At 40.3% G+C, this 21,609-nt stretch overlaps 1 protein-coding gene across 2 annotated transcripts; it reads left to right on the top strand.

Annotated features, from left to right (window-relative positions):
• Positions 1-16,561: 16,561 nt before the first annotated feature.
• LOC147442501 (uncharacterized) lies at positions 16,562-19,885 on the top strand. Of its 2 annotated transcripts, none has more exons than XM_086528667.1 (6): positions 16,562-17,298; positions 17,436-17,629; positions 17,983-18,036; positions 18,133-18,186; positions 19,266-19,331; positions 19,603-19,885. In XM_086528667.1, exons 2-6 carry the CDS (start codon positions 17,477-17,479, stop codon positions 19,708-19,710), a joined length of 435 nt encoding a protein of 144 aa, XP_086384793.1. In that variant the 5' UTR covers positions 16,562-17,298; positions 17,436-17,476; the 3' UTR covers positions 19,711-19,885. The 2 variants fall into 2 exon arrangements, with proteins under 2 accessions (XP_086384793.1, XP_086384791.1); XM_086528665.1 differs by having other exon boundaries at positions 16,566-17,298; positions 17,431-17,629.
• Positions 19,886-21,609: the final 1,724 nt, after the last annotated feature.

Here is a 21,609-nt window from a genome sequence, read left to right on the forward strand (position 1 = left end):
CCAATCTACGTTTAGAACTTTTTACATGAATGTTTTCCAAGCTCTCTACTAGAATTTTAAAAAGAAGATAAAGCACTACTTTAGTCATTGTGGGTTAATGAAGAATTGGGGAAAAGAACCTAGACCTCTTGATCTGTCTATAATGACTAACCTACTTGCTCCACCATCCTCACATTATAGGGAATCTCTATAGATTCCTTATATTCACCTCTTGCATGCATCATACCCTGCCAAAATTCCCAATTCAGCGGGCACCTTTGAACTCAACACCCCACACTCAGGGTTGTTTATCTCAGTTGTCATTTCGCTATGAGATTAAACCTATTGGGTTTGGGATACCCCAAGTCTTAAGAAAAGAACTTCTCTATGCTTTTGCTCATACGTGCACATAACCCACCACTTGACCCCTTCATCTGGTTGCCATTTGCATTCTTTCCCATCCATGGCTTCCCCACCACGTGCCTTGCATTTGATGCACTTCACCCCTTCATCTGGCCACCACTTCAACTTTGTTTCCCTAATTGATCCAAAGTGGGGATCTGTTGACATTCCACTTAATAAAAAAATGGGCCCTCCCTATTGGAGGCTAATGGATATGGTTATAATTAATCAAGTTTAAATTTGAGAAGTTAAGAGTTAGTTGTCCCTTTTGTGGGGATATTTGTAGTAGGAGATTAATGGACCTACATCTTATGATTAATACAAAGAAATTTTCCTACATCTTATGATTAATACAAAGAAATTTTCATTTTGATAATCCTCTACAATGTCCATCAATCATTCAATTATCTTGTATTTAATTCCTCATCTTTTTTTTTTTCTTTCGTCGCTTGGTCTTGCACTCACTTAGAAATACTTGCTTGGGGATAGGGATTCCTTGTTATGTTGTAGAAGTACATGCATTATGTTGAACTAAGAATTTATATTTATACCAACAAGTGATAAAATCACAAAGCCTGTATGTAATGCAATGTATTGAAACAAAGGTGATTGGTCATGTAAAGTTCATAAAAAGAAGTGATAGAAATAAAAAATCATTCACATAAAAGTAACAAGAAACTTTATTAACGTAGTAGAGGAGTCATATTTGTCAAAGTGGAAATCCCCAAAAACCAAAAAATTTAACAAAGAGTGAGGGAATAATGTTTTTGTTATTGCACCATAGTAACAGAGCCATCTTTGTCACTGTACATTACAAGGTATCATTGATGAAAGCAATGAGGGTTTAAAGGAGAGGAGAAGTTATAAATAAGAGTTGCAATAATTAGCTTTGTGGGTATGAGAGTTTTGGGGGAATATACATTAGTTTAAAATGAGCCTTTGACATAGAAGTCATTAGTATAGGGATTTACTTCGTTGTAGAGAAATTGACCGTGTATTCCCTATAGAAGTGAGCATCTAGAGGCCTTGCTTGCTGAAGACCAAGCTGAGGTGCAAATTTAGGCATCCAATTCGTGCTCCTCCAAATAAAAAGTGGCATACATGCACAAACTTGAGACACAAACAAAACCATAAGTATCATGCGTGCGCGCACACACACACACACACACACACACAGACACACACACAGAGAGAGAGAGAGAGAGAGAGAGAGAGAGAGAGAGAGTCCCATCAAATATATGTGCCACACTTCAAGAAACTAAATACAAATGTCTGACTTGCTTCAACCTATATGAGGAAACTAAAAACGAGCATTGCTTGCATCCAAAGGACATAAGGGAAGGGAGGGCGCGGGGGGAGGGGGGGCTACAATCAAGACTTGCTCCTGCACCCCCATGAGCTAGAAGTGTTCTTTGAATGACCCGTAGACACAAATTTGAGTATTTGGACAGAAAAGACACAAAATGCTTCTAAATCAAGACAATTTGATCAGGAGATTCAAAGGCTATCAAGCAATCCTATGTAGACCACCAAACACAATCAACAAAGCCAAAGTGGTCACAAAAAATAGCAAGTAACTTTGATAGAGCTGAGCATGCATTAATGTCGGTTTGAGATAGGTATTTCATCAACCTCAATTTGAGAAAGGTATTTAATGAATGCCCACTTGATATAACTCAAGTCTACAAAGTCCACTTGTGTTCATGCTAGGTTTTTATTATCTAGTTTTTCCCATCTCACGTGCACTTGAGTAGCCAGAGAACTTGTACCTTGCTCAACAGTCTGAAGAGAGAGGAACGGTAGATGGCTAGGGGCATTCATGTCTCCAACAAGCCAAGGCTAGAGTGTATACTAGTGGTAGCGTTGCTCTTGCATGGTGATATCGATGCTGCAACAACAACTCCTTGCATGATATGATTCATTTCCTTGCCATTGCTAGTTACAATCAAGCCATCACATTGCTCAACAACATGTTCACCACAATCTTTGCAAGAGGAATTTCATAGATTAGGTGAGGTTTGGGAGATAGTGGTGAGATAAGATGGTGAGGTAGTGGTGAGATAAGATGGCAAGCGGCCAAAAGGAAGGAGCAAGGGACACATGTTCAAGTTTTGATTCAATCAGACTTGTTATCCAGGAGATGGAAATGAAGGATTGAGAATTGATGCCCTGGTAATTAAGGGAGAGAAATTGTAGGTTGGAGAGAAGAGAGGAGGAGGCAAGGATGTTGACCCAAGCAGTTGCAAATATAGCTCCAAGTCGACGCTCTACAAGAGATCTAGGGAGATGGATGCCGATACAATCAGATTCATAACCTAGGCTACTCTAAATTAGTAGAAAGGTTTCACAGTAGGGGCACCCTCTTTAACCAAATTAACATTATAGAACTTGGTTACCCGAAGGAAGTGGGATGCAACAGACTCGTTATTAGATTTATGGAAGTTACTGATGATGTTTGTAATTGTTGGTAATGCCCTCCCCCATGAGAAATAGTCACACCAGATTGGTGAGGGCAAAAAAGGTTGCACAGTGGGGGCACTCTCTTTAAACAAATAGACAGTATAAAACTTGGTTACCTGAAGTAATTGGGATGCAACAAACACGTTAGCAGATTTATGGGTGTTACTCATGCTATTGTAATTGTTGGTTATGCCCTTCCACAAGCAACAATTGGTATCTAGATCCCAATCGACGGAGCTCAATTTCAGCCTAGCATCGTCGTCAGCAAAAGAAAGAGGGCTTCACGATCGAGTAGGGTAGCACGCCCAAGTACTTCTAGGAGGAGGTCACCCCGTACCATTGAAGAGACAAAGAAGCTGGTGATACCGACCCTAGCCATGGTAGAAATTTTACAAGCGGAACCACAGAGAACGCATCGAGGTTGAACCCCAATGCCTGCTCTACCATTAGAGTCATCGATAGCCTCAATAGTCGACAATGAGCCTTAAGGGCTAGGTCTTGTGAGAGTTGCACTCTTGCAATCTTGTTAAGGCAGCTAGTCACATGCAAGCGAGCTTCGAATGATAGTAACACTTGAATAGTAGGTCAAACGTCTGTTTTTGCATCCAAAAATTGGTGACACCTCAAATATTCTTGGCGGCAACTATTTAGATCTGCACGATCATAAATTATCACACACCTTTTTAGGAGCAGCGGTGCATTAAGTCTCATGGGATGTAGGCTGGATGGCAAGCCCATGCTACCTCCTTAATAATAAGCATAGATAGATATAGATCTCATTCATGAAAGAAGTCTCTTCATTATTTTTCCTAGAATTCCTATCCCATCCACTCCATAAAATGAATGACCACTAACTTGATGCACCAATCAGAAGCTAGACAATTAAAAAAAACTATTTTTATAATAACTTCCCCTTTTTCATTATCAAAAAAGGGAGGCATTACTAAGGCCTTAACCCTTTGGGATAGGCCGAAAATACACATAGGAACAAACTTAAGCCTAGGAAGGACTTATAGTGTGCAGATGTCTAAAAGAAACAATAGAAGGGTTTCACATTTCAATTACTTTTGAAAAAAAAAAGATTTAGTAGGGTCAAGAGCTATGCAAGAGTAATTATATTTCAATTACTTCTGAAAAAAAAGGTTTAATAGGGTTAAGAGTAGAGTCAACTATGCAAGCAGAATGGAAACATGTAATAAGTTGCATCGATAACTCGAATGATACGCTCTAGAGAAAACCAAACCATTGATCTACAACAAGAGCTACTAGATAAGGATAAAATAGGGTCTCTTGCTAACAAATTGTACTGCCCTTTTTAAAATGTTATCCCCTCGAGGCACATATAGTGCTTGAGGTTCATTGTGCATTCTTTGCTCAATTAATAGAGTGCTTGACTTTCATTGTACATTCTTTGCTCAGTTAATATAACATCTCCACTTTTTGTTTCCTAAGTTATGCTTTGCCTTTGAGTTATCTTGTAAATTGTGTGGAGCAAGTCGTACATCCATAACCAAATTCTCATATTGTGTTCTCCACCAAAGCACATGGTGCTTATGATGAACAACACTACAAAGTAAAGACTATTTATAAACAAGATTCACCAAGTTGTATGCATGCATTTTGTGTGATAATGCTTCACACACTCAAAACTTTTATACATAGAGACCATGGTTATGTGTACTTTTATACATAGAGACCATGGTTATGTGTATGCGTTTTTGGATACATAAGTAGTCCTTAGTAAAGGATGGATTTTTTTGTTGCAAATCCAAAAAGATTGCCCATTAATGCCACATGGCAAGTTAGTGATAGTAAACTTTTTTTAAAATTATTATTTTTAAGCACCTATGAGAGGTGTTGAGATTTGTGTATCTTTCTTTAAACATTATTTTTTATGCTTTTGTAATATATTGTAAACTAAATAGTTAAATAGTTGATTGTTGTGATGGTTTTTTTTTTTCAAAAAAGTAATCTTTTATTGTGTTACCACATGTTTGCTAATAGTAGTCACTTTCTATTCTTTCCTCTCACAAAGAAGCGTTTACTATGAAACTCTTCTCAATAGCCTTTTTTTTTGGTTTTTTTTTGGGGTCACGCTCACAATTGTGAGTTGAGAAAATTTATATTAATCAAAAAATAGTACAAATTTTCTCAAACATTACATGTGCCTTGAGGGGGCTAGGTTCCATCAGAGTCTTATACACATAGAAAACCAATCACATGTGTTACTCCTACTCTGTGGAGTGTTCTAAACATCTCAAAGCATGCATCCATCCTTCATCTTTGTCAACTACCCCTCTTCTAGCTCCTACCATGTTACTCTTCTCAATAGCCTTATACATGCCAGAGTGATTTTCACCCTTTTTTTTTTTTTTTGGGGGGGGGGCTTATTAAGAACCCTCCTATATAACATGTGTCCGTGGGGTACTTTAAAAACTCTTTTGTTAAAATGTGGACATGAAGAGATTGATCCCCTTTTCCAATGAAATTAATAGATTTAAAAAAATATCTTTCTATTAGTAGTTAAATTGCTTTAATCATCAAAAATAAAAATCCCTCTCGTTGAACTCACATGGTATATTAACATGACTAGTATATGGTGTCATCTTCGACAGTCTGTAGAACAATGGGTCAAAACAACGAGTTCAAACAATGGGTTAGAACAATGAACATAGGTTAAAACCCAAGAGAGTAGGACACGTGGGAGGAGGGTCTCTCGGAATCCCTCTCCCCTTTATGTGTAGTATAAATTACATAAGGAACCTTGGGGATAGAAACATGGAAAAGTATTGTGTTTTATGTGAGCAGTGGTGCTATGCCCATACCACACTCCCAGAGTATCCCACTGGAGGCACTATCTTGACAAATTTCCATCTTTAACAACTTTTGCTTGATTCTTTGAGTTCATGGAAGTGCCTTGTGTGAAATTTGAGTACGGTAAGTTCTTCACAAAGTAGTGAAAGTGAGAACAAAGTGAAAATACTTGAGGGTGCCTACTCTTTGCATGTGTATAACCTTGTGCTAATGGGTTCCTATGCAAGCACTCTTTGAAAAAGTTATCTCCATTGCACTCCTCACTGTTGTCCATTGCACTCCTCACTAAGAGCATAGAAGAAACTTTTTTGCAAAGCAAGAATAGGTTGAGTGTTGCTTTGAATCGAGCCGGAGCTTTTATGGCCCCTTTATAAACACTTTGCGACTAGGCTACAACCCCATTGCCACTCTTTTCAAAATGTCTTCCTAATCACGTATTGAGCATGGCGGCCTTGGATAACATCTAATTTTCAAATTAATGTGTTGTTCCTGGCAACACTTTCAAAAAACAAGCCACATTTTCTCGCGAGGTAGGGCACGATAAATATGAAAAAAGATCGGAGATGTAATTTTGTCCTCCCCCTCTTACAACGATATTACTTGAAATTCCAATAACGCCACCTAGAAGAAAGAGGAAAATAAATTAATTTGCCTAGCATTTAAAAAAAAAAGTGTAAACAAGGGAAAAATAGGTCAAATTTGTATCATTTCCTCATTGAAAAAGCACCAAACAGAATTGTGTAGGGCTAGGAAAAAGATTTTTTCATGAATCAACCAACTAACTAACTCTCTCTCTCTCTCTCTCTCTCTCTCTCTCACACACACACACACACACACACACACACACACACACACAAGAGTCTCTCTCTCTCTCTCTCTCTCTCTCTCTAAACTCATGCACGTGCATGCACAAAAGGCATTGTACCCACAAAGGCCAGCCCTAGGCTTTATGGAGACTATCTTTATGTGATTTTGTGTGGGTATTCAATGCTTGTAAGGAGCGCCTTTGTCCCCTTTTGGTTAGTGGAGTGCTTATAAGTGCCTTTCTAAGCTCATGGGTGCTCAAACTTTTGTCCCACTAACTTCCCCTCAAATGAGATTTCTTGTACTCCTAAAAAAGAAACATGGCACTCACCTTTGCTTTTTATGGGTGGGTGCGGAATGCATGGCAGGGGCGAGCATTGAACTCTTATCGTTGCAGATTAGGGTTGCCCTTCAAAGACACAAAATTTTCAAAATCTTCCTTTAGCACAAATTTGTGTGATTTTGAATGGCACCTTGGTAGGTAAAGGGGCCAATAAGTGTCCGGGTCCAAAGCAAGGCCACCTTAGAATCAAATGGAAAATATTACCTAAATATATGCGAATTATGATTGGGATGGAATTGGTAATGGAAAGAGCTTGATATGATCTATCTTTTTGCATCAATTTCATTGGAAATTGTCAATCCTATCATTTAATCCCGATCTATTGGCCCCCATGTTTTAAGTGGCCTTATACTTGCCCATTTACCCTATGCCACTTTACAAATGATGGCTAGATCAATGAGACTGTCTATGACGACCTTCAAAAGACAACATCAATGGTGGCAACGACGGGAAGAAAAAGGAGGGAGCAATGATGGATTAAGAGGTATAAGGGCTTCAAGTGAGGAGAACATGCAAAGCTGGATGAGAAAGAGAGCAAGGCTTGAAGGCAAGAGCCATATAGTGGGTAAAGTTCACAATCTTGTCTTGAAATAAAGATAGGGATGGGGGCCGCTCCTACGAGGACCACGTGTAAAAAGAAGGTTCCATTTAATGGGCTTTCTCTTTCACTTTTTGGTGTGCAACTGTGGTAAGGGAGATCTTATATTGTGTGGAAGGGGGACCCCCTTTCAAAGCCTACAAACGTAATAATCCATGCATGGCACTGTGAGGAGTGGGTCATGCTAGTGAAGTTTGTTGAAAAGGGTATGGGCAAATAAAACAAAGAGGAAGTGGGATGACAAGGGGTGAGTGGTGTGAGCACTAAGGGTTATTGGGTTTGGGGATGGAAGAATGCGTAGAGAGAGACAAAGTGGGTTGTAAGAGGAAGAGAATGAGGGTAGAGACTTGCACTGCGTAGGGTTTTGTGAAGAGAGAAAGTGGATTCCATAAGGGAGAGAGTGGGAAGGAAATTTGAATTGGGACCAGCTCACTACACATATCCTTCCTTGAATTTCCTAGCATGCACAACTTGATAGATTGTCTATCCTTCTATGACAACCTCAACATGGATAGAATTAGAATGTGGTCATGCAAGCACCAATTATCACATGGATAGAATTAGAATGTGGTCGTGCAAGCACCAATTATCACGTTATCCGTAATATGTTACTAGTGCACCTATTTCCAAATTGGTGCAGTTTGCATAGCTGCATCCAAGACGGATAACTTGTGCTTGTATGAGGCATAGTTATTTCAAACATTAATTGATAACTATGCATCACATGAGCAGTGCCTTATAGCATATTATATGTATACGGGTATATGTAAGTGTCCCTGGAAAAAAATCTGATTGTGTGCATGAATATAGTCAAGACTAAAGAGCCTCAAGAATGTGAGACGGTATGATGAATATCGGGACACTAAATAATTTACTTTTCATTGAAACAAGGAGGGCTTAATTCTTTACAGGTCCACTCATTCTCCACACGATTAAGTAAATGCTGCTCGTGTGATAGTTCAATAGCTTTCTTAACGTGGATAGTTTACATACTATATAATTACCTATCCTACATATTTTTTCTTTTTTTTGCAAAACTCACAATTATGAGCGATTGTATTATAATGTCACCAAGAAATATTCAAATCAGTCTCAAGCTCAAGCTGAGCCTCCAAGGACAGAAGGTTTTTTGTGGTTAGCAAGTAGGCATGGCCTCGCTATCAAGCAAATAATTCATGTGACGACATGAATAGATTAGAGAGTCTCAAAGGAGGTAATCTCTTCTTTGAACATCCCAAAAAATCTAGTATAACCACCTTCTTTAGGGTGTTGGAAATCTTTCTCTTTTGTTCATAGAAAGATTTGATTATTTCAAAATCTAGTTGTGAATAAGATTCCAACTTGAGAGGATCTATTGTTTCAATTATAACACTCATTGTGGCTATAGAAGTGGTATTTCAAAGGGCATGACCCAACAAATGCCAAATCCCTCCATAAGTGTTGATGGTCATTGATTGGACTCTTTATAGTTGTACTTTCAAAGAAAGTAGTCATTAATCTACCAAGGGGTAATGGATAGGTTTAACTTCACAAGTTGATTGCAAACACTTTTGGACACGATAGACTAAGTTGGTCATCCTACTTTAAGCAGTTTCCATGAAGAATCTAACCAAGGGGTTGGACATTGTAGAATCTAACCAAGAGGTTTAGATTGCCAAGGCAACACCCAAGATTACCAGTTCAACATTGCTTATTTTTCAATAATCTCTAATTTAGTGTTTCATAGGTTAAAGACATACTAGGTCTTTTCAGGGAGGATTTTTGGTCATAGCTTCATTTTGAGATCCCTATTCTTGCACCTTTTGAGCATGTGCATATAAGCTTTGCGGAGAGGATAAGCCATTCTAAGATTTAGGCTTTGGGAAAGAAGAGACTATTGTAGAGGGTGGCAAATATTAACACTACTAGTATTGTTGGCCGCCTTCGGCCACCTCTCTTTCTCTCTCTTCTCTCTCTCTCTCTCTCTGTGAGCGCGCTCGTTTCAGAGCACACTGGCCGGAATGAGGAGGGAGCGACACATGATCGGGGGAGGGAGCCAGAATCCTTCCCCCTTTTATAATACTATAGATTTCTTTTTATCTAAGAGGAATCCACAATGAGCATTGAGGGTGATGTGTAAGGGGGTGGTCGAGTTTTGGCTCCTTTGTCCTGGTGGAAATGTTGGTTTTTTTTTTTTTTTTTTGTGTTGTGGGGGGGGGGGGGCTTCCCTTGTTTTTTGAGGCTCCAAATAGAGAAGTTGAAAATCTTTGATAAGGATAAAATCCTTCATCCATTGGTTTTCTTCAAGGTTTCATAAGTGGCACCACCTTTTGACACTTTTGTTGTGAATTGGGAGGGTAGCCCTTATGCCTGCTTCCCTCGTAGAGTAGATGTCCACTGTACTAAGTCATTATAAATGTTATAACTAGCCCCATTAGATTAAGGTTTCACTTGAGGTAGGGAAAATTGACATTTGAAGTTGCCATATTAGTGGAGGAGTTTTGACCCTTAAACTTGTTGAAGAAAAGGGTGGAGGAGTTTTGACCCTTAAACCTGTGGGGAGTTGTTCTAGCCTTGAGGTTGTGCATATGTAAAGAATCAATTGTTTGAGTAGTAGGATGACTTAACCATTGAGTGAGCATTGCAGGCCTTTGCTACCCATTTTCATAATGAGGTTGTTTGCAACTCATGCAACATCTTTGATTTTATGGCCACATTTATATTTGCAATGTAAGCTTATATCCTCCTCCATCCAAAAGGTTGAGGTAGGATGTTCTATACTTTAAACAATCACAACAAGTGCCCATGGGTGAATTGGTTAATATTACACAGGTTCCAAAAGAGCACCTTCTTCCTCTCCACACTTAGTTCCTTGTAGGAGGCAAGGAAGGTGAAAGAATTACCCTTATTCTTTTCTTTATTAGAGAAATTTGATCTAATGGGAGATAGGAAAATCTCGGTTGGCCTTTGAAGCTTGAGTGTTGGGAGGAGCTTTTGTGATCTTGAGAAGCTAACTGCTTTTTGTTTCAGGGGAGGCTTGAGAGAGGGAGGGCTCTTTCGCTCTTTTCTAACTCAGATAGTCTTTGATGAGATGGCCTTGCAACTCACAATGGAAGCAAGCATTAGGCATATGCTTAGGGTAGAGGAGCCAATAAAAGTATTACCCAGTTTAGAAACAAACATTAGAAACATTCTTGCACCAAATAAAATGTCCTCTTGTTCCAAATACAACGTGAAAGTCACTTTCAAATTGAAGCTGCACATGTCCAAAAACTAGCTCCACACTACACACAAAGAAAAAAACCAATCTCAGCAATCATGGCTCTCACTCCTTGAAATGGATTAAATGTCTACAACAAACAATGATGAAAATCCTTCATTCACGAACAGTCTTAGTCATTATTCGAGCAACACATAGATTTTTTCCCGCCCATTCACCTTATTTAACTCTTACAACACTTAAACAAGATTTGACAGAAACTCAAATACAGCTTGCGTACTCAGCCTCAAGATTACAAATCATCACTTTTCTCCCTCCCCAACTCTGTTGAGACAACAATTTGGATAGAATCTTTACTAGTTGCAGGTGTGTATGCACCTTTCCTTTCATTGCTTCATGCCTGCACTTTCACCTAAACTACTTGCCTGCACTTTTACATGCCATCAACCATGTACAATCTACTTGAAGCTCTTGTAGTATGGTGTGTAGATACTCACTTTCAACATTCTTCCACATTTCCACATGCAAATTAAGAACTATGGGTCCTATGGGACCTTGTGAGTGTAAAGGATAGAGAGACACCCTCAGCTTGCTAACTTATTGTGCACCTGTTAGCTAGTACACAGACATGGTGGACAGGTATGTTGTTGTGGACATGTTCATGTGAAGCCATTCTTCCTATGCACAAGCCCAATGTAGAAGGCACACTTTACAATTCCCAAGTCTACTTTATCAACCATAGTACAACCTGCCAAGCGAAATGGAAGCCCTGAAAAGAGCTCTCCACCAATTCCAAAAAAGATTTTTTTTGTAAAGCAGTGTGCGCACTCTCTCAAAAACATAGGAGATTGAAATTTAAGTTCTCAAAGTAAGTATGGAGCATGAATTTATGAGTTCACAAATTGCTACCATAATGAGTATTGAGTTCATCGTGTGCATGTGTGCATTGAAACACACTTTTCGGTCTTACGTTTGCAACGATAATTTATCTGTGCTTTTAGCTTACTAATAATGCTTATCTGGTCCAATTTAGATGCACAAATGGCAACAATTATCTAATCTCATTCAGATACACAACAAAGCAACATAGATGCCTATTCACTTCAGTTTACTTTTCATCCAAAAGAGCAAAAGTTCTTCCACAACAGGGTCAAACATTTCTTTTACCTCCATCTATGTTTACAGCTTACCTACCATAATGATTATCTAGCTCAAAAGTGTGTGTGTGTGTGTGTGTGTGTGTGTGTGTGTGTGTGTGCATGATTAAAGACATTTTCCAGTCCTTATCTGGTGTTATTCAGATACACAGCTCACAATGCTTATATGTCATTATTTAGATATACCACAAAAAACAAACATACTGCCTGTTCACTTTTGTTTAGTTCTTCAAGTTTACATTTTTTATCCCATTTTCTTAGGTGAAATTTATTAATAACTATTACCTTGTTTGATTTAGACAATGGTGAGAAGTACAAGAAGAAACCAAAAAACCAATGGCAAATATGCATCAGTAGACCAATCCACAACTATATCACTGTCTTCTAGACAATCCCATGGCAACAAGCATATTGGAAGGACCTTTGGCAACAAGATAAATAAGAAACCTCCTTTAGTACTTCAAGCGAAGGCCACATTTCTTGACAAAACCTAGAAGTGCAAAGTCAAGATCCCACTCTAGAACTACTTGACAACTTGCCTCCAAAGCCACGATCAAAACAAACGCGGGCAAAGTTCTCTTGGACTGAACAAGACATGGCTAGGGCACTTCACGCACGAGAAGAGGGCCTTCTTTACACAATGCTCTATGCAATTTGGCAGAGCAAATCAACAATAATAAACTGCGAGGAAGGACAGGCACAAAAGAAGAAGAGAGGACCATCAACAATTAATGCTCACATTGGAAGAAGAAGAGGCACTATTGAAGTTGATCTTCTTGAAGTGCGATTCGGACTATGGTGTTTCCATAGTTGATATTAAGTTAAAGGTTGTTGAGCTCTGTCAAACAAGGCACACACTCTTCACAAATGGAATTCCAAGTAGATATTGGTGGTGGGAAGGCTTTCAACAACGACATCCACAACTTGTTTTTTGACTCTCTAAGGGTTTGTAATAGACAAGAGCTATACGATTCAGACTTGAAATTGTCAAGAGTCTCCATGAAATTCTTCAAAGGCTCTATGATAAAAAAAACTATCCTCCTTCAAACATATGGAACGTTGATGAAACTGGATTTCAATCCTCAAAAGATAAAGGTATGAAGATCCTTGCCAAAAAGAGAATCAAAATAGTTTATGGTATCACTTGTGACTCAAAGGGAATGTATGAAGGTCTTGTGTTGTGTTAATGCTGCCGGTTTTGCGATTCCTTCATACTACCTATTCAAGAGGAGCAGAATCAAGGGAAATTACATTCAAGATTGTGAAGAAGGAGCAACAATGGCAATGCAAAAAAAAGTATGGATGACTGGTGAGCTATTCCAAGCATGGATAGAGAACTTCCAAAAGTCTATTGCAGAAAACATGGGAATTGGGAATAAGCATCTTTTAATCCTCGATGGATACGTAAGCCATGTCTCCCTGGAGGTTGTGGCAAGAGCATTTGAGGGAGATATTGATATCATCACTTTTCCAACGGACACATCACATAAGCTTCAATCCTTGGATGTGTCTGTCTTCAAATCCCTTAAACTTTCATAAAGATGGAGCAATATGGCAGCAAACAACAGCTTCTACCCAAGCTAGCAAGAGAGAGCTTGCCTCTATTATCTCAAAGTCTTTACAAGTATCCTTGACAACGGATTACATCAAGGTAGGTTTTCATGCCACAATAATTTTGCCACTAGATCCCTCAACAGTACAATTCAAAGGTATGCCATGCAACAATATACATATCATAGAGGAGGAAATTGATCAAATAGATGAAAACCTATCTCAAGTTTCAAGAAATTCACTTAATGGGGACATGGAAGATAAAACAATCCTTGCTCTACGTGAAACACAAGAAGAAGAGCTCAAGGGATAAATATAACAATGAGGTCTTGTCAACAAAGCCAATCAATATATCAAATTAGCTTTACAAAATTGCTCCAGGTTGGGAATTTCATTGAGAATCCAAGTATTCAGCTTGACCTTTACGAAGAAAATGCCTTGGACAACATGGTAGGATTGCACCAATAAATCCATTAGCAGGTGTATCAGGTCCATCAGCAGGAAGAGCAGCAAGTTCATCCGCAAGTGTATGAAATGCATCAGGAAGAGCAACAAATGCATAAGCAAGGGCATCAGCAAGAGCATCAGCAAATAGGGCAGCAACAATCACTACCATTAGAGCAACATCACATCAACAAGCAAGGCCAATTGGAAATGAGAACAACAATCCATCTTTAACTATCCAACATTCACAGATGAGTCCTCCTTCAGAGGAGAAATCCCAAATTATTGACCTTCTCCGAACACCCAATGACAAAGGTTTCAATGAGACGAGCTTCACTAGAAGCATTTTTCCATTACACTAACAGCTTAATACTTACCTCATCGCAATATATCGAGAGCATGCATGCCAAGAATGCTAAAAAGGAGGATATTGCGAAGGCTAGACATGAGAAAAAGTTGGAAAAGTAGTAAAAAAGACTTCAATCACTTGCAGAGAAGGATGAGTGGGGTCAACGAAAGGAGACATCAACTCAAGCAAAAGAGTCCAAAAAAGATTGGGAAGTCCAACAATTGTTTTTTGAGAGCAGGATGTGAGCCATCTTGTGGGAGCAAGGCTCCCTGGAAGGGTTAGTTTTGAAGCCCTTGCATGTTGATCAGCCGCAAGCGACAATAATAGTCTGGTTTTCTTGCAAGCGACATCGAAAGAAATTGCGTAGGTCTCGACGACAAGCCATAAGGCACTTGTGATCAACATGTCGCTTGCGGCTGACCACGCAGTTTCTCAACAAATAGTCTGGTTTTCTTGCACAAAGGAAAAAATATAGAGAATTAGAAGAAAAGCATGCAAAACGAGCTAACAAAGAGAATATAAGGAAAGCAAGAGGAATACATACTCATAGCAGTGAATGCTGGCCAGATAGAGGGTTGATATGCCATTGTTTTCTCTACCTTTTGCCGGGAGCAGGTCGGTTTCAGTGGAGCAATGAAGACTTCATGTAGACAAGCCTTCAGAGCGTGAGTTTAGAAGCTAGGAGCATTCATGTAGAGGTCCCAAGGCATGTTGAATGTACTGTCGGCCGGTGCCCATCACAGTTTTGTGGGTGTACATGGACCAAATGCTCGAAGCACTAGGGCAAGAAGCTATTGTTTGTGTGCTTCTCCATCACGCTGTCTGCTATTGACAACTCTAATTCTCTGTGGGTTACAGTGTTTGCGTAAGCATCATGCAACAAAGTATGTGAGGGTGGCCAAGGTGGGGCTATTGGCCACCCTACAACTGTGGATAGGGGCAACAACCAAATGATGGGTTTTGTTGATGGCACCATGGTGTGTCGGCCTTGGGAGATGATTATGGGAAACCGCCATGGACAGGGGCATCGATCTGAGGATGGGTGACGCTAATGGCACAACACAAATGGCACACTACACACGCCTGTGGCAACCTTGGGAGATGACTATGGGCTAGGTAGGCAATACAACGATAGAGCTATGAGGGAATCACATCTCCCAAATGATGTGCAGACGAAGGCACACGTCTCGAAACTCACACACACACAAATTTTTGAGGCACAGGGGGGTAGCATTGCTCGAAGCGCACATTTGAAAACTCGTTCTCGAGAGGATTTAAATGAAACTGCCATGAGTTTTCTTGGGTAGTTACTTGACGTGTCTTGGGCCGTTATGATCCTAGTACCTAGCAATGACGTGGATGCATGTGAGGCCCAGGGCCACACCCCCAAAATTTTAACACACAAAATGGAAAATTACTCAAAAAACCCACGTCAGCACATCACCAACTTATTGCCATGTGTAGAGAGGCACGTGGCTCTCCTGATCAAGCCCCTACTTATCCAATTTGGACAAAATTGATGTCCACTATGCTGCCCCCAATTTGGGCATCTCTAATATGGCTCCTCTACCCCATAGCAAAACGTTGACACTGTCATCCCTTTGAATGAGGATGTGCTTGTGAAGCTTCGTCTTTCAAGAGTTCAAGCTCATTTGGAACTTGAGGATGCCATCTAGGGATGAACACTTGTTGACGTCTGATGCCCAAGACGTTGCCTTGGGGGCTAGCAATAGTCTTGATAAATGGTCGATACTAAGGAGGCAAGTTGGGCAACTCCATCCATATTGGAAAGAAAGAGGGTCTGATGTCTGGGAGAAATATGGCGACGATATTAGTAGGTAGATTGGGGAGTTGCGGAACATTCATCGACCTGCCCCAAGAAGCGTCGATGTGGAGGCTACCATCATCTCTAGGGTTTACAAGAGTTGACGGGTCTAGTTACACATCGCATGGCCAACGTTGAGTGCACTTGCGTGGATTCCAACCGCGAACACGAATTTGTCGAGCAAAAGGACCAGCGCCCAAAAACAGGGACATCTAAACTCCCTTGCCCATCGTTGGAGAGGGGTGGATCTCTTGTATGAAGTTGGCAATTTATGGTAATTTATATAATATATAATTTTCATTTGAAATTGGGCAGGCTCGAGCGCTCGCCCATTGGTGTGTGCCCCTTCAATTAAGCGTTGTTTGCACGGTGTGTGTGTTGGGGAGAGAGAGAGAGAGAGAGAGAGAGAGAGAGAGAGAGAGAAAGAGCGCCCTCATTAAAATTCACACTGCCTTATGTAAAGTGTTGATTGGTGCGGGGGTAGTGGGCAACAGCTACAACTTAGAGAGAGAGAGAGAGAGGATAGAGAGAGAACCGTGGTTATTAGCTTACGAAAGAGGATTTGAGAGAGAGAGAGAGAGAGAGAGAAGAGAGAGAGAGAGGGTGGGTGCGTCGTCCAGCGGCCAGCAGCCTCCAGGAGTCCAGGTGCGGCCCGGCATAGCCTGGACTCTGGGAAGAGAGAGAAAGAGAGAGAGAGTAGTACACACGCGAGGCTGCACGTAGGAATCTCAATGTACGCCAACAGCTGCAGCTGCTTCTTCCAGCCTCTGAATTCTGATTTTACCCGCGCTCTCTCTCTCTCTCTCTCTCATCTCTCAATGACCACCCACACTCATTACTGCGGCAAGCATGATAGTCCCTCTCGCTCGCACTCTTCGCACTCGCACACGGAACGCTGTCCAAGTCAGGCCTCCACTATTCTCTCTCCCCCCCCCCACACACACACACACAGACACGGGCACACACACAGGCACCTCCACCCACCATGGCCACCCCCGTCTATGACACCTTAATTGAAAAGGATGAGGCCACTCCCACTTCCTATAACTATCATCACCGCCACTTCGCTCCCCCTCGCCCTTCCCCATACTGAGCTCTCAGCGCTCTCTCTCTCTCTCTCTCTCTCTCTCTCTCTCTCTTTCCCTCTCTCTCTCCCTCTCTCTCTCTCTCTCTCTCTCTCACACACACACACACATATACATTGCACACCCACATATATACATATGCGCACGGGCTGTAGTTTCTCGCAACTGGATTCAAATCTGCAGCTCTCTTCTTGCAAGCCTCTCTCTCTCTCTCTCTCTCTCTCTCTCACACACACACACACACACACACACACACACAGCTCTCAACTACAAAGGCTTTGGACTAAGGTACGTTGAGTCCAATTGAATGCTTCTGTTTGGAGCAAGTTTCCTTTCATTTTCTGCATGCAATGGTGGCTGTGGATGATCGAGGCCGCAAGTATGCCTTAATTCGGTGCAAACGATTCAATGATTGTGCAGAGTAGAGGGAGAGAAAGAGAGGTGGATAATTACAGAAAGATAGAGAATGGCATCTGCCCCACAAATGGCCAGTGTGGAGGAGAAGGAAATATATGGGTTTGCCACCAAAAGAGTGCTGCCCAATTGCTCATCAAACCATCATGTGCTCTGCTCCAAGAAGCTTAAGCTGGATGAACCTCCCTCTTCATCACCACTAGAGGTAAGCCTAGAAACCTAATCAATTGCCTCATTTATTGCACTAGTTTTTATGACTTACATCATCTCATTTATTGCATTTGTTCATATATGACTTCAATCTGCAGGTTGCCTTATCCAATTTATTTTCATTTGTGCACTCTTGCCTTTGTTACCCTGTCTTTCAAGCTGGCAACCATACTATGAAGCATAATAATAGTGTAGTGAAGCTTGAATTGCTGCATTCAATTCCTGTAATGGCTGCCTGGCATGGTAGATTTTTATTGCTCATTGTAGTGATAGCATGGGCGTATCAGCATTCTTTTCTTGTTTGTATCTTTCAAGCTTCCCGGCTTATATAGTGCTCTCTCTTGATAGGCTGAATATAAATCCGACGATGAATCTGACCAATGGGGAGGATCTCTTTCATCGGTAAGTTTCTCGAAGAACATAAAAACCAGTGAATCTTTACGGTGATGCGCTTTTCGTGGCTTTTCTGTGAAATGAGAATCAAATTGGACTGCACAGGCTATCGATGAGCGTCTCAGCACATTGCAACTGCTCCTTCCTCAAGGCCCTAAGGTACTACTAACAGGCTCTTTGTTTTCTGGATATGTTGGTGGTGGCTTGCTTGCTTGGATATGATATATGAAAGTCATGTATGGTTTCTTAATACTCCAATTGTACTTGGCAAACCTCTTATCTTAATTTAGTAAGACGGATAGCCTGATACCATCGTCTCAAAGAAATGGCATATCGGATTGGAAACTTCATTCTCTTAGTCACATGTTGCTCTTAATCATTTCCCTTTTGCCGTTTAGAAGCTGCTGTTTCTTATCTGTTTCCATTGCAAAGAGCAAGTTGTTTTCATCTTAGGTAGCATTGCTGGCCTCGTTCCATTTCCATGTTCCATGCCTGGCTCCATGTGACTATACCCAATATGCGTTGGGGCGGGGAGAATAGTTGGCAGGGGAAGCCCAAATATGGGTATCGTATGATAGTATGCCCAGAAGAGCTTCGATATGTCGTGCCGGGACTGGGACAATTGATGGTTCACTATGCCACCCTCCTAGTTGTAGATGATGTATCAAGTTGCTCAAGGGTGGAGCCCCAGTGTCACAAAACTACAGCAAATTATTATAGTTGTCCCTGTTTTATAAGAGAGTAGATGATGTATCAAGTTGCTCAAGGGTGGAGGGCAAGAGCCCTAGTGTCGCTAAACTACAGCAAATGATTATAGTTGTCCCTGTTTCATTAGAGAGTTTGAATTTGCACCTCTTGTCGGCGGTATACACGATTTTTGTCAGCTTGTTCCTCCTTGTCTGAAGAAGTTAATATATGGCTCTAACTTTCCATGACTTCATAGATGATGAACAAGAAGGCAAAATTGGTTATATGGACAGAATATTGAAGGAGATAGATTTAAAATTGAATGGATTGCAAACACATGCACCGGGTGCAACGAAGATGCTGCACGCATAGAGTGAAAGCAATCAATGAACTCCTAACTAAATTGCTTGTGACACCATGTATAGATTGTGATTCTTGTGGAAGTACTTTGATAGCTAGAGGGCTCTTTAGTCCTCACTAAATTGCTTAAAATAAAATCTATTAGGTCAACGTTACAAATTGCTAAAGTACTATATTCAAATTCGTCGCAGATGGAGGGTGATGAAGTGTTAAGAGTACTGATAGAGTACGTGAAGGAGCTTGAAAGTGAGATCAAGGTAACGAATTGTATATGTGTATATGTATATGTATATATATACATATATGTGTTTGTGTACGTGTGGGTATGCATATGCATATGTATATGTGCGAATTGTATATGTATATGTACATATTTATGTGTGTTTCGCGTGTGGGTATGCATATGCATATGCATATGTATATCTGTATATATGCATGTATGTACTATGTATAATGTGTGCTTAATCATTTGTATTATTGTACGTCATACTGATACTCTTTGTGGATGTATGGTGTTTGAATGTTTAGATGTTCAATAGCTCATCAACAGATGGGGATCAAAGTATTGATGATTCGCCCTTGCAAAGGAGGGGATTGTGCATAGTGCCCCTTTCTACTTTGGCCAAAGCTCTGTAAATATTGTGTAGTACATAGCCATCCTTTGCCCACCTGACTAGTTTTAGCTCCATCGATATGACTCAATGCAAACCTTTGGAGCGAGCGGACGACCGTTCCTCGCTTGTGTAATGGTCCCTTGCGAAATTGCCAAAGGGTCTTTCAATCTCTTGCTCACAACAGCCTTTGTTTTTCAGTACTTTGCATTTCTTCATTGGGAAATTATATGCCTAAGGTCTGGAATCGAAAAAACAGAACAAGTTCGCAAAAGTGTTTGATATAACAAGGCGTAAACAAAGTCGTAAAGTAAGCGCTAGTCCAATATATACGATGGAACTGTAGGAAAAGAAGTGTAGATGTATTTATTAAGAATATACGATGATTGTCCAAAGAAGCTAGCTTCGTTGTTTGAGCATTCATACTTGTTGGTGACCAGAGTCATCGGATTGAATGCAATCAAGTGCCCCGTTGGCGCTCACGAATGTTGCTTGTCACCTTGCACGGGAGTTGTGCAATTTGCCAGAAAAAAAAAGAGAGTTCCATTGACATTGAGTATCAACTAGGGAGGAAAGAATGTAGCTAGACAAAATCAAAGAAAGCTTTGGCGAATTGAAAATACAAAAAGCATTGACAAACTCTAAAAGTTGAAGTGCACTATTAACTTGGTACACATATTTGGGTACCTAAGTGTGCAAGACAAAGGTAAGTGTGTTAAGCTACATGAAAACAATGTGAATTGGTAAACATTTCGACATGCAATGAGGTATAGAGTGAAATTGTTGAAACTTCATGCATGTCCCCCCAAAAATTATAAAACACGAGAGCCGTGCCTTGCTTTGTAGTCTTAATCTGTTGTCTAAGCTATTACACTTGGACACTTGGACACTTGGATGCAAATTATGAACTTTGTAATTTTGATGGGTGGAGTCATTCTTGTCTACTCATATATGCTTCTTATGATACTCGTACAAATTAAAAGTCGTTCAACTTATGATTATATGCAAATCATGATATTAGTTGCTCCTACTGTGAAGTAGTGTTAGTGTTGGATGCAAGCCTTTGGGACAATGGAGTACCATTTGCATACGATCCTCACAAATGACACATCAAAAGTCTTTGTTTGTCCTTTTAAGAAGGTTGGTTTATTCTCATTGAGCTCAATTTCAAGCTTCTCTTGAGTACCTTTGTCGTGATACAAGACTCCATATTTATTCGTATCATATCCAAGATGCATGTCGCTATAGTTTCTTAGCTTCTCATTGCTCAAAATAACTCGTTCTCTTTAGTGGTCGTCTAGAGGTGAAATTTTCATCCTTCTATGTGATGATAATTCCACAAAGCCCTTTGCGATCTAGTGAAGGCTAATTCATACTAGATGGATTAGGTTCCTCATCCAATTTAAGACCTTTTTATAGATAGGAGCTCTCGTGTTGAGTTTTGGTCCACATCCATCATAGAAAGGCTGATTTTATGTTCAGCCATGGAAAAAGATCCTTTCTCTCTTCACAACACTTTTTGCATTAGCAATCATACGTGTAGAAAATTTCAACACTTGTATAATCCCTTCCTTTCGATCACAAAGCTTAGAAGCTTTACAATTCAGCCATGATCCATGACATGTAAAACCTTACCTTGGTAAACATTGAATAGATTAAGTTGTTATGGTTACACTCTTAAAGAGCCAGGGTTTATATCAACTCGATGCCTCATGGTCTATTCTATGCATTCATCATCGTAGTCACTGTCAACATATCCATCATATCTATCTTTTTTATAATCATGCTCTCTGTGGGTCCTTGCATCGCCAATGAGAGAGAGAGAGAGAGAGAGAGAGAGAGAGAGAACAAGAGACACAACATGTACACTTCCAAAGACTTATTTATATTGAGGACAAGATACATATATATAGGTGAGACCACG

This window comes from Adiantum capillus-veneris, chromosome 14 (genome assembly GCF_014529385.1).
Source record: "Adiantum capillus-veneris isolate H3 chromosome 14, ASM1452938v2, whole genome shotgun sequence".
NCBI classification, from domain to species: Eukaryota; Viridiplantae; Streptophyta; class Polypodiopsida; order Polypodiales; family Pteridaceae; genus Adiantum; species Adiantum capillus-veneris.

Excerpts from the sequence above, each read along its gene's own strand:
- LOC147442501 (XM_086528667.1), top strand. The coding sequence starts at position 17,477 with ATGGCATCTGCCCCACAAATGGCCAGTGTGGAGGAGAAGGAAATATAT. Across the intron at positions 17,630-17,982 it reads CCTCTTCATCACCACTAGAG|GCTGAATATAAATCCGACGA; the intron begins GTAAGCCTAGAA and ends CTCTCTTGATAG. Across the intron at positions 19,332-19,602 it reads AGCTTGAAAGTGAGATCAAG|ATGTTCAATAGCTCATCAAC; the intron begins GTAACGAATTGT and ends TTGAATGTTTAG.